The 13,033-nt window shown below is 30.8% G+C and overlaps 1 protein-coding gene across 1 annotated transcript; it reads right to left on the bottom strand.

Annotated features, from left to right (window-relative positions):
- Window positions 1–400: 400 nt before the first annotated feature.
- LOC114320755 (putative two-component response regulator ARR21) lies at window positions 401–8,219 on the bottom strand. Its single transcript, XM_082885927.1, has 7 exons — window positions 8,084–8,219; window positions 7,057–7,209; window positions 5,804–6,220; window positions 5,541–5,617; window positions 2,288–3,343; window positions 2,080–2,148; window positions 401–454 (listed from the first exon to the last, which is right to left on the bottom strand). Exons 1-7 carry the CDS (start codon window positions 8,217–8,219, stop codon window positions 401–403), a joined length of 1,962 nt encoding a protein of 653 aa, XP_082742053.1.
- Window positions 8,220–13,033: the final 4,814 nt, after the last annotated feature.

Below are 13,033 nucleotides of genomic sequence, written 5' to 3'. Positions count from 1 at the left end.
ATCACTCTTAAAATAAATTTCAACCACACAATCCCTTTGTTTTGTGTGAGTGTGTGTTACTTAGCAAACACCTTCCACACAGCAAGTTCTAATTTCTTAATTATATATACGTCCAAATACGAAGTCATTTATATATGCTAACCACATAAAGCTGCAAAATTGAAAGGCCAGTTATTTCCAAGCAAGCTCGAAAAACTCTTGAAACCATATCCAAGCTCTATATTGAGCTGCTATATATACGAGTCCATATCTCTGATAGCATTTACAGATAGATAATGTGCATATATGCATTATGCTATGATATGCTGGTAATAACTTCAAAATCTGATGTAACTACTAGATAGGCACAGAAGCTTTTTCATGGTTGGAATTGGATTCAGAGTCATCCAGGGTTATCATCCTAGTCAAACTCACCAGGGGCAAACACTGAGTTCAGGAATTCTTCATCATCTTGCTGCAAACAAAAATCAAAACTGAATTTCGGTGAGGAAATTTTCCAGGAATATCAAACTTAAAAATGAAATCTCAACATGTGGGAAAGACAATGGAGCAAAAACTCAAATAAAAAATAAAAAATAAAAGGCCTGCATTACTAGGAGAACCATGACTCCTTTTTTTTTTTATCAGCAAAGATAAATTTTATTGAATTAGGGCCAAGGAGAAATTCTTACATCTAACATCAATAAAGATAAAAGAAAGTAGTGCTACTAGCATCATAGTGAACCTTACTTATCCCAACTAGGTTGGCACAAGAAAACCACCCAATCATGTGCTAACACATGCCAAAAGTTAGTTGATAAGAGCTCAACCAGCAAAAGCCATGACTCCTTGACTTTAACGGTATGTTTGGCAACATAAATTGTAGTCAAAAAGTCCAAAAATTATATAAAAAAGTCAAAAATTCTATTTTTTTCTATTTTTTTGTACCTTTTTTTTTCTTATAAAAATTCACACTATCATCCCAAGCTTATTATTTTGTTTCACATCATATTTTAACAAAAAAATTACTAAAATAGTTTATTCTCAAACTAGAAATGAGTGTTGTTAAGCTGAAATCTCTTAATACAATGGAGTTCATGGGCATGTAATCGCAATTCGCAATACATTATGTACTGAGCTCAGGCCCAAAGGGAGGGTCCGTGGGTCGGCCCATCAGCTCACTCCAATGGACTCTTCAGAGCCCAGCCCAAAACCAGGCATATAAAGTCTAATTTCATGTACAGGTACATCTCTGTCTTTCTTTCTTTTTCTTTCTTTTTTTAAAAAATAACTTTTTTGTGTATGTGTGCATTTTTAATAAAAGAATAAAATTAAAACTAATAAATTAAGTGAGTAGGATGCCAACTATGATATTAATAATTATATTATCACCAGATTAATGATATATATAATTTCATAACATAACCATAATATGTGTATTAATTTTATGTTTCAATAAATAATGTTTGTTTTTAATTTTTTTATGATTCAATATAAAAATCTAATTTTTGTATTGCATTTTAAAATTTTTTATTATAAATAAATTTTGAATTTAAAAAAAAAAAGAAGAAAAAGAAAATTGAATTAAAACTCAAATTAGGCTCATATGGCCAAGCTGGGCTTTCGACTTACCCGAAGTCAACGTTGGCTTTGAAAGATTTTTAACATATTCATCAGTCAAAAATCATGGTTTGGGTCTTATATTTAAGTCCCAGCACATTCCCATGACTTAGTTGAGATCATTTAAATTTACATTTTGTAAATGATTGGGAATTAAGATACAACAAAATGCCTACTTTAATAATATTGGTGTAATTAATCTAAAATTTAAAAAGAGTTAGAGGAACCCCATTATACAGTTTATTTATCAAGGGAAGAAGTTTCAAATCAACTAGACACAAAACTTGCTTGACTAGGGTTCTGCTCAAATATTCATCTGATTGACTCTTGGCACTGTCAAAGTTTGAGACCATCTTACCACTACCAGGTTTCTGAATGAAATACTTTGGAGTAAAATGAAACATTCATATATAAAAAGTATATATATATATATTCAATCAACCTTGATATTGATTATGGATTAATTAAGTGGGTACATGCCTGTCCAAGGGACTGCTGGTTCACTAGTAGGTTAGCTTCCACATGATATTGACTGAAAGAACCATCTTGCTGTTACACATTTAAAAACCAAAAACAGAAAGAGGCATTATTGTATCACTTTATGCAGTTTGGGATAGAAAATATAAAGTTCCAAGAAGATTAACAATTTTTGTTCAGCTAGTAAAAGTAACAGAAGCTTTTTCCATACCTGAGTTGGAGATTGAATGTTGATTTGGTTCAAGAAATTAAAGCTAATATCATCTTCTCCAAATGGTTGTAGGAAAGAGTTGCTATCAAAGTCTGAGACATTATTCAACAGACCAAAGAAACGGTCACTTTCTCCTTGTCCATTCCTAAAACTGTTTTGTTGCACTAGAGGTGTGGATGGCATTGGCGTCACTGAATTGTTTTCTTGTTGGATGGCACGATTAAATGTTGTTGGCGAGACTTGACCTTGGCTCTGAAACCCATTAGAAGTGATCACTTCTTGTGCCAAATGATCACCAAAATTGCCACTCAACAACGGCATAGTAATCATACTTTCATTATTTTGTTTCCCATTCATCAAGAAATTGTTACTGTTATAATTTGTTGATGCCTCCCCACCCTTAAATCCTAATCCAGCAAACCTCCCATCACCAGCCATTCGGTATCCAGCATCATTATTTTTGTAGGAATTGCCATTGGGTTTAGGTTTAAGGTTCAAGTTATTAGAATTGTTGAAAGCCCCCATTTTTCCATAGCCTGTGATACCGACATCATTGTAGCCGTGAACTCCAGATGTAGTAGAATTGTAGTTCAACATGCCATTGTTAAAGCTCTGTGTCTGTGGTGCTAGTTGATTCTTTTGTTGGTACATTTCGAACAAATTTGGACCAGTCATGAGGCCAGTGCCACCTGAAGTATTTCCATGGAGCAACAAACTGGTTTGATGATTATAAGGACGTTTTGCACTACCATTGCCAATGGTTGGTTTCTTCAAATTACCTTGATTGCATAGTAGAAGTGATTGGGTGCATCCGAATCGAGGCATGGAGAAGTTGGTAGATGAAGTTTCCTGGGTAGAACAACATGAAATATTATTGCCAAGGTTGGGAACTGGGATATACCCTCCACATCGCAGCTGCGATCTATTGAACATTGAGGAAGAAGGTCGTCCCGATGCGAAAGTTGATCGAAAGGTCCTTTCAACCATGTTCCTTTCAGTGGCAGATTGAATTTTATAGCTTGCTTGAGAAACTCGCTTCAAGAAAATTCGATACTTCTGCAAATTCATCATATTCATTCCATCATTATTGAGTTTAGACAATGATTTCTGCTACGAAGTACTAACTACAATTATTTCACTCAGATCTTGCTTCTGATTGATGTCATTCATTGGTTGTTGTTGTCGTAACGGTTGTGGTGGCGCGATTGTAGTTGCGGATGTAAATGACGTAGTGTAACGGTTGCGGTAACTAGAACTGTGATTTTTTTTTATATTTTGCACAATTTAAAAAAAATTTACCGATACACATAATTTTTTTTTTTAGAATCACATTTATTGGGATTCAAAATAGATTTTGATCAATATTTGTTTATTTTTAAGTATGATCAAATATATTTCATATTCTTAAATCACTATAAAAGGAGCTTTTAATTTTATTTCAATAGTTAATGAGTTTAAAATAATTGATTTTAAATGCCTACAAAGTTTTTTTTGACCAACACCTAAACTAACTATATAAAAAATATTCACAATTACCAACAGAATAACTCACCCCTTTTGCATGGTATTTTTCCCATAAGGCGGTATGCATTAATATAGATTCACACAAACCTTCCCACTTTATAGCTAGCTAAATAAAATTATTTATAATTAAGTATTAAATGAAATGAATGTAAAAATAAAAATTGTGCTGTAAAGAAATTTATTTTTAAAAGACATTTTTTAGACAACATATTACAATAACAAAATAAAAAATGTTTATAATTAAATATTAAATAAAATGATTATAAAAATAAATACAACCAGCGTTTATATATTTTTTTATTTTACATGCTAATGAAATAAAATAAAAATTAAAAATAAATTATAAATTATAAATAAGAAAAATTCATATAAGGATTTTATTTTATTTTATTTTTTTTTTGGATCACTTAAATATTTGTTCTTTTGTTGTAAGCTTTTTTTTTTTTTTTTTTTTTGACAAGGAAACTATTCAAAATATTGTAAAAGTGTGTAACGGACCATTACGGTACCACTATGACCGTTACGTAACACCATCACGATTGGTCCATTTGGAAGTTAAGAAATGATTGTATATTTAATGGAGTGCAACCTAGTGGGTCTGAGTTATATGAGATTATTAAGATCCAATTTGCTCTTCAGATTAAAGCTTCATCAAAGGGGATCATGTACTCTGTCATGGACTTAATCAACAATCTAGATCAGATTAAGGATTGCAGTTGAGGGCTGCTAGCTAGTTTGCTACCTTGGCCTACCACCATCTAGTGTGTACGGCTTGTTTTTATTTGGTTTGTATGACAGCAGGTTGGTGCTTTGGTCTGCTGCCTCATTTTGTCAACTGATGTGTGCAATTTAACTGTTCTGGAGTTAGTTGTGGTTGCTGTTAAGGTGTTTATGGGGTGTGTTCTGTATTATTGCTCCTTTGTTTTGTTGGATCCACGCCAACCTTGGACCTGAACTAGCATGTGTGTTCCTCTTAGTGCTAACCTAGTTGGGATTATGACGAATCATTTTGATACTCCTTGTTTCTTGCCTTTCTTTTGTTGATGTAATCTCATACTAGTATGGTTTTTCTTCTTTATCAATAAAGTTCCTTCTTTTGCTGATCAAAAAAAAAAAAAAAAAATACCATTGAAACGGCCGTTACAAATATGAATTTCCATCATACCGCTATAGTGGCCGTAACGAGTGGTGCTAAGCACCACACCGTTATGTAACCGCGTTACGTAACGGTTGCGGCTGCTTTTTAAAATCTTGGTTACAGTAGATAAAGTTTTCTAGTATCTCCAATTGTCTAGGTTTTTTTATTTTCCTTCTTGATAAATACACGCAAAAGTACCTACATTGTTTATTTTAACTGCTTATTTATAGTATTTTTGGTACTTGAAAGATTATGCATCCAATTTTAAGTATATGAAGTAATTTTGGTAATAAGGGAAGACCATTTATTTGCAATTTAGTGTTTCATGAGCTATATAGCACAACTTCGGGTGTGTGTGTGTGTAGATCATCAATATTCTAGTGTTACTAAGTTTCATATCTTAAGCTTGTGGATTGTCATGTTAAAATAGAAATGTTTGAGGTAAGTTCAATTTTCTAGACCGTTTTGCTTCTTAATTTTTAGTTTATTACAAAAGAAGCAAGACTATATATTAATATAGATTCAAGAGATGACAAACAGAGTTATATATAAAAAAAAAAAAAAAATCATTTGTAACGAAATATAACAAACCTGTAAATGACTGGCAACATTTTCTCTAGTTATTCCTGGCACATTCATGAGCTCAAGAATTTTCTTTGGAACAGCCCCTGGATATCATTAAGAGAGAAAAAAGAAAAAAAAAACAAAACAAAACAAACAAACAAACAAACAATAGAAAAAGAAAAGAAAAAAAAAAACAATCAACAAGGGTATCATCATAAAGTAAATGGGAGAGCTATGAATATACAAGTCAAGATCAAAGAATTAGAAAAATTAGCAGAGAAATCTCTTACTTTCAAGGCCTATGCTTCTAATGGCTTCCAAAAACTGGCCGTGGAGTGCATTTGTCCAGACAACCTTTGCCTTCTTCGGGGTAGTACAATCGTCCTTGTTTTCTCCCTTGTCAAAATTGTTTGTGTCCTTTGGCGGGGCTTTTCTCTTAGACTCCTTTGTGCTTTTCCTATACTTGTTTGCAGACGATGTAGACTCTACATCTTCATTGGAATCTTTGTCAGTTTGGGATGTTTCTTGAACCGACATTTCTTCGTTACTCCCAATTTCCTCGATAATGGTTTTGCCTTTCTTCTTTGCAACTGTATATTGCCATAAATTTTTCAGCTCATCTGGGGCAATCGGTTTTACTATGAAAAATGCACCCCCGCTTTGTAACCCCTTTAATATGATACCGTCTTTGTCATCAACCGACATAACTGCATTAGAAAAAAAAAATTGGCCACAACCCAACAAAAGCTTAATATATACTACACAAAATTTGCAAATGTTTAAGTTACAATTACGTATCCCCATGGACTACATACGAAAAAGTTTCCTCATTGACTGTGTTTTTCTTTTCCGAAGAAAATCTTTATTGATGAAAGCATGCTAAGTATGATACAATACATCAATAAAGAGGAGCTTGGAGCTAACTCAAACTTCAAGCTCTAGTTGGTGAGAAACTAACAATCAGAAGAACAAGAGTAACAGAATCAGCAAGTAAAACAACCAAAAAGTGCATCCACAACTGAGCAAAACAGAGCGTAGCAGACCAACTTAACTTCTCCCATACCGCAATGTTGAGCAAAACATAGACTAACTTAACTTCTCCTTATTGACTGTGTTGAGGTGCGGTGATGTGATACCGGTGGTTTCGTCACATATTTGCTATTAAAAACCTTTATAATTTTATCCCAAGTGAAAAAGGCTACATAGCGGCTATGAATTAGTGGGAAAGAAATTAAAGTATGACAGTAAAAGTATCTTTGTTTCTCTTCTTAGGATCCAATATAGAAAAGGATCGATAGCCAAAAAGGCTTGACAAATTGGGGGGCCAAAAAAAAAAATTTAGTCAACTCTATTGGATCATCAATTTCAATGCAACAATGCGAAAGTTGTAATTTCTTTTTTCTAATAGTAATATATATATTTTTATCATCAAAATAAAATAAAAAAAAAATTGACAATGAAGAAAGTATGAGGACTTGACTAAATTGCATCATAATAATACATATCAACTATGTTGGCACTTATAGTTTAAAATGATACTTACAAACTACAGGTAACTTGAACTCTTCATGAATTTTCTTTTGTAACTCGAATCCATTCATGTCTGGCATATGCACATCCGTTATTACAAGATCAAAGGAGCCACCCCTAATTCTTAGGGTACACAAAGCTTCGATTGGATGTTTGACTGTCACAACTGAGAATAGAGCACAAGAACGATTTGGTAAGTGAGATAAACGAAGAAGTAAATCGTGTGTTACAACTTCCCAAAACCAAAAATCTGAAATGCATACACTCCTTCTAAACTCGTATAAATAAGATGAAATGAACAATAATAGGTCATAGACAATCAACATAAATATAGATCATTTGAAATAACACAAAGTCAAGGATCTGAGTTGCATGTACATGAATCCCGTCCAATTTCACTAATAAATTATTTTGATGAAATTGTATTAAAAAAAAAAAGGTCCGATGAATTTATGTATACAACCGACAACCAAATTTACTGTTAGATCCAATTTTATGAGGAACTCATAATTAATTTAGTAATAAGCAAGCAACAAGTTTTCATTTTATTTCAATTGCTGAATGGAGAAATAGATTTATTTGTTAATAAATTTGTAAGGCAGTGAAGAAAATAAACTTGTAAGGAAAAACGGAGAAATTGTGGAAAGAAACAATATATATATATATAGAGAGAGAGAGAGATGCCATTAAAAAGGAGAACAAATCTTTTTTTTGGTCCACGGGACATAAAATGGAGAAGATGAACAACCTTTTTTTTCTTTATTTAATTTTTAATCTCCAAAAATATTAAACATAGACATCCCAACTGTATACCTTGTGATAAATTCTCACTTCAACTTCTTATGCGAAAAGTGGTTTGAAAGAAAAGGAAGAAATCTGTGGGAGGAAAAAAAAAAAAAAAAAAAAAAGAAGAAAATGCAAACAAAGCTTTTCAAAATCACTAACATTTAAAAGATCCCTAAAACATAAGTTAACAAAAACACTCACAAAATATATTTACCCAAAAAAAAAACACTCACAAACTATATTTACATTAGTACCTTCATAATTCCATGATTTAAGTATAGCAGCAACAATGGAAAGACATGTGGTATCATCATCTACAACCAAGATGTTGATTGATCGAAAAGTACTGGCCTGGGACGATTGTTTTGATGTAACCATCTCATCAGCCATGCTTAATTAGAAGTTTAAGTACTCAAAATGGTACAAGGAGAGAGAGAGAGAGAAAGAATGGAGGAGCTAAACAACTCTGGTATATAAAAGAAAAAGATGAAATTCAGTGGTGAAGATGAAAGAAAATGACACCAAGTGTCATGAATAGATTTACGGCAAGAGAGACTAAGGAAAAAAAAAAAGTTGAGATATTATTTTCTATCTCTATTTTAAATTTTCCATCGTTTCAAAACCAATTTTGTGTTCATACAAAACTACTTACACACTACATAACCTGTGAAAAATAATAGATGCGCATTCGCCCCTTAAATTTTGATGTCATTAATGTAAAAATCTAGACCAATATTTTTAACATTTATATGCCAAATAATAATAAATGGATTTACATGGAATACTTTCTTTGAAAAATCACGTGATCTGTCATATCTTTTAATTTAATATCTATTTCGATGTTTCTCCTTTCCACATTAGGAGTTTTTTTTTTTTTTTTTTTTTTATAAAAAAAAATCACAATTTTTTGGCTTCTAATTATTAATAGAAAGGCAACAAGCATCCACAGAACAGTTTACTTAAAATTGTAAAAAAAATCACTTAATATAAAGTTCTCATAAACTATGGATGCTTGTTGCCTTTCTATTAGAAAAAATTGTGATTTAAAAAAAAAAAAAAAGGACCCCTAATGTGGAAAGGATAAAAATAGAAATAGACATTAAATTAAAAGATATGACAGATTATGTGATTTTCCAAAGAAAGTATTCCTTGTAAATCCATTTATTATTATTTGGCATATAAATATTAATAATATTACACTAGATTTTTACATTAAGGAGATCTGTCATATAATAATAAATGGATTTAATGTCACATGATCAAAATGGATTTAATGTCATATAATAATAAATGGATTTTTACGTTAATGCCAAATAACAATAAATGGATTTACATGGAATACTTTCTTTAGAAAGTCACATGATCTGTCATATTTTTTAATTTAATGTCTATTTCTATGTTTCTCCTTTGCACATTAGGTGTTCTTTGTTTTTAAAAAAAAAAAAATCATAATTTTTTGGCTACAAATTGTTAATAGAAAGGCGACAAGCATCCACAGTTTACTTAAAATTGTAAAAAAATATCACTTAATATAAAGTTCTCGTAAACTGTAGATGCTTGTCGCCTTTTTATTGACAATTAGAAGCCAAAAAATTGTGATTTTTTTTTTTTTAAAAAAAAGGAACTCCTAACGTGGAAAGGAGAAACATAGAAATAGACATTAAATTAAAATATATGACATATCATGTGATTTTCCAAAGAAAGTATTCCTTGTAAATCCATTTATTATTATTCGGCATATAAATGTTAATAATATTGCTCTAGATTTTTACACTACACAACATGTGAAAGACAGTAGATGTGCGTTCGCCTCTAAAATTTTGATGTCATTAATGTAAAAATCTAAAGCAATATTACTAACATTTATATGCCAGATAATAATAAATGGATTTACACGGAATACTTTCTTTGGAAAATCACATGATCTGCAATATCTTTTAATTTAATGTCTATTTCTATGTTTCTCCTTTCCACATTAGGAGTTCTTTTTCTTTTTTTTTTCTAAATAAAAAAATAAAAAAAATAAAAAAAATCACAATATTTTGGCTTCTAATTGTTAATAGAAAGGCAACAGACATCGATAGTTTACTTAAAATAGTAAAAAAATATAACTTAATATAAAGTTCTCGTAAACTGTGAATGATTGTTGCCTTTCTATTAACAATTAGAAGCCAAAAAATTGAGATTTTTATATTATTTTATTTTTTTAAAAAAAGAACTCCTAATGTGAAAAGGAGAAACATAGAAATAGACATTAAATTAAAAGATATGACAGATCATGTGGTTTTCCAAATAAAGTCTTCCATGTAAATCCATTTATTATTATTTGGCATATAAATGTTTATAATATTGCCCTAGATTTTTACACTACACAACCTGTAAATGACAGAGATGCGCATTCGCCCCTTCAATTTTGATGTCATTAATGTAAAAATCTAGAGCAATATTATTAACATTTATATGCCAAATAATAATAAATGGATTTGCATGGAATACTTTCTTTAGAAAATCAAATGATCTGTCATATCTTTTAATTTAATGTCTATTTTTATATTTCTCCATTCCAGATTAGGAGTTCTTTTTTTTTTCTTTTTTTTAAAAAACAAAATCACAATTTTTTGGTTTCTAATTGTTAATAGAAAGGCAACAAGCATCCACTGTTTACTTAAAATTGTAAAAAAATATCACCTAATATAAAGTTCTCATAAACTGTGGAGGCTTGTTGCCTTTCTATTAACAATTGGAAGCCAAAACATTGTGATTTTTTATTTTTTTAATTTTTTTTATAAAAACAAAAAAGAACTCCTAATGTGGAAAGGAGAAAAATAGAAATAGACATTAAATTAAAAGATATGACAGATCATGTGATTTTCCAAAGAAAGTATTCCATGTAAATCCATTTATTATTATTTGGCATATAAATGTTGATGATATTGCTCTAAATTTTTACATTAATGACATATGTCATATAATAATAAATGGATTTAATGTCACATGATCAAAATGGTTTTAATGTCATATAATAATAAATGGATTTTTACATTAATGCAAAATGATAATAAATGGATTTACGTGGAATACTTTCTTTGGAAAATCACATGATCTGTCATATCTTTTAATTTAATGTCTATTTCTATGTTTCTCCTTTCCACATTAGGAGTTCTTTTTTTTTTTTAAAAAAAAAATTACAATTTTTTGGCTTCTAATTGTTAATAGAAAGGCAACAAGTATCCACAGTTTACTTAAAATTGTAAAAAAATATCACTTAATATAAAGTTCTCGTAAACTGTGGATGCTTGTTGCCTTTCTATTAACAATTAGAAGCCAAAAAATTGTGATTTTTTTTTATTTTTTTATAAAAAAAAAAAAGAACTTCTAATGTGGAAAGGAGAAACATAGAAATATACATTAAATTAAAAGATATGACTAATCATGTGATTTTCCAAAGAAAGTATTCCATGTAAATCCATTTATTATTATTTGGCATATAAATGTTTATAATATTGCTCTAGATTTTAACATGAATGACATCTGTCATATAATAATAAATGGATTTAATGTCACATGATCAAAATGGATTTAGTGTCATATAATAATAAATGGATTTTTACATGAATGCCAAATAATAATAAATGGATTTATATGGAATACTTTCTTTCGAAAATCACACGATCTGTCATATCTTTTAATTTAATGTCTATTTTTATGTTTCTCCTTTGCACATTAGGAGTTCTTTGTTTTTTAAAAAAAAAAATCCCAATTTTTTGGCTTCAAATTGTTAATAGAAAGGCAACAAGCATCCACAGTTTACTTAAAATTGTAAAAAAATATCACTTAATATAAAGTTCTCATAAACTGTGGATGCTTGTTGCCTTTCTATTAACAATTAGAAGCCAAAAAATTGTGATTTTTTTTATAAAAAAAAAAAGAAAAAAAAAAAAAGAACTCCTAATATGGAAAGGAGAAACATAGAAATAGACATTAAATTAAAATATATAACCGATCATGTGTATTTCCAAAGAAAGTATTCCTTGTAAATCGATTTATTATTATTTGGCATATAAATGTTAATAATATTGCTCAAGATTTTTACACTACACAACATGTGAAAGACTTTAGATGCGCGTTCGCCCCTTAAATTTTGATGTCATTAATGTAAAAATCAAAAGCAATATTATTAACATTTATATGCCAAATAATAATAAATGGATTTACATGGAATACTCTCTTTGGAAAATCACATGATCTGCAATATCTTTTAATTTAATGTCTATTTCTATGTTTCTCCTTTCCACATTAGGAGTTCTTTTTTCTTTTTCTTTTTTTAAATAAAAAAAATCACAATATTTTGGCTTCTAATTGTTAGTAGAAAGGCAACAGGCATCCATAGTTTACTTAAAATTATAGCGATTCCGGTTTTCCCTTCATTGTTTAATTGTATTCTGGGCCCAGGCCCGTGGACGTTGGTTGTTGTCTTATTCTTGTTTCCATCCTCTACTATTTGTATTTGTATTTGAGTCTTTGGTTGTGTTGGGCAGGTTTGAAACAGGTTGGTTGTGTTTAGAAACAAAGAGTTGATGCCCAAATTTTGGCCTTCATGCTTGAGCGGGCTTTCGACGCTCGAGCGGGCCCTTTGCTTTTGTTCCTCCGCTCGAGCGGGGAGTTTGACGCTCGAGCGGGATTATTCAACCCTCAGTACTTTTCTCTGCAGGTCATCAGACACTCGAGCGGGGACCTTCGTCTGTAGAACTTCTGGAAGTGTGCATTCGACGCTCGAGCATTGCTTTTCACACTTGAGCGGGGGTCTGTGTTTGACGCTCGAGCAGACTATGTTGTATATCAATCTGAATTTTTGCATTTTGAATCACCTTTTCGGGCCGTTCTCTCTCTCTCTAGCTTTTCAAAACCCAAATTTGAGAGCTCCTCTCTCTAGAACTCTCTCCTCTCTCTCTACATTTTGATCTTGGTTTAGTGAGACCCAACCTTGTGCCTTCATTAAAGTGGTAGAGCTTTGCAAGGCCTCCATTTTGATCCGAAAAATCTTGGGGTTTGGAGCACTTTCGAGTTGGTTCATCATCTCCTTTGGGTCTCTTCACTTGAGGTAGGGATAACTACTCGTATTTATGGTCTTTGACATAAACTTGTGGTCATTTTGATTTAATGTTGAAGTTGGGAAATTTTAAGTGTTAGGGTTTCAAAATGTA

The sequence above is a fragment of the Camellia sinensis genome, chromosome 8, assembly GCF_055761805.1.
Source record: "Camellia sinensis isolate YWXY chromosome 8, ASM5576180v1, whole genome shotgun sequence".
In the NCBI taxonomy this organism is placed as follows: Eukaryota; Viridiplantae; Streptophyta; class Magnoliopsida; order Ericales; family Theaceae; genus Camellia; species Camellia sinensis.
This window is presented reverse-complemented; position numbering and strand designations above follow the sequence as displayed.

Bases quoted from the DNA above. Each gene is read 5' to 3' on its own strand.
- LOC114320755 (XM_082885927.1), bottom strand. From the start codon at position 8,219: ATGGCTGATGAGATGGTTACATCAAAACAATCGTCCCAGGCCAGTACT. The intron at 5,618-5,803 runs GTAAGAGATTTC...AATGATATCCAG, and splicing joins TAGAAGCATAGGCCTTGAAA to GGGCTGTTCCAAAGAAAATT. The intron at 3,344-5,540 runs GTTTGTTATATT...ATGAATTTGCAG, and splicing joins ATGTTGCCAGTCATTTACAG to AAGTATCGAATTTTCTTGAA.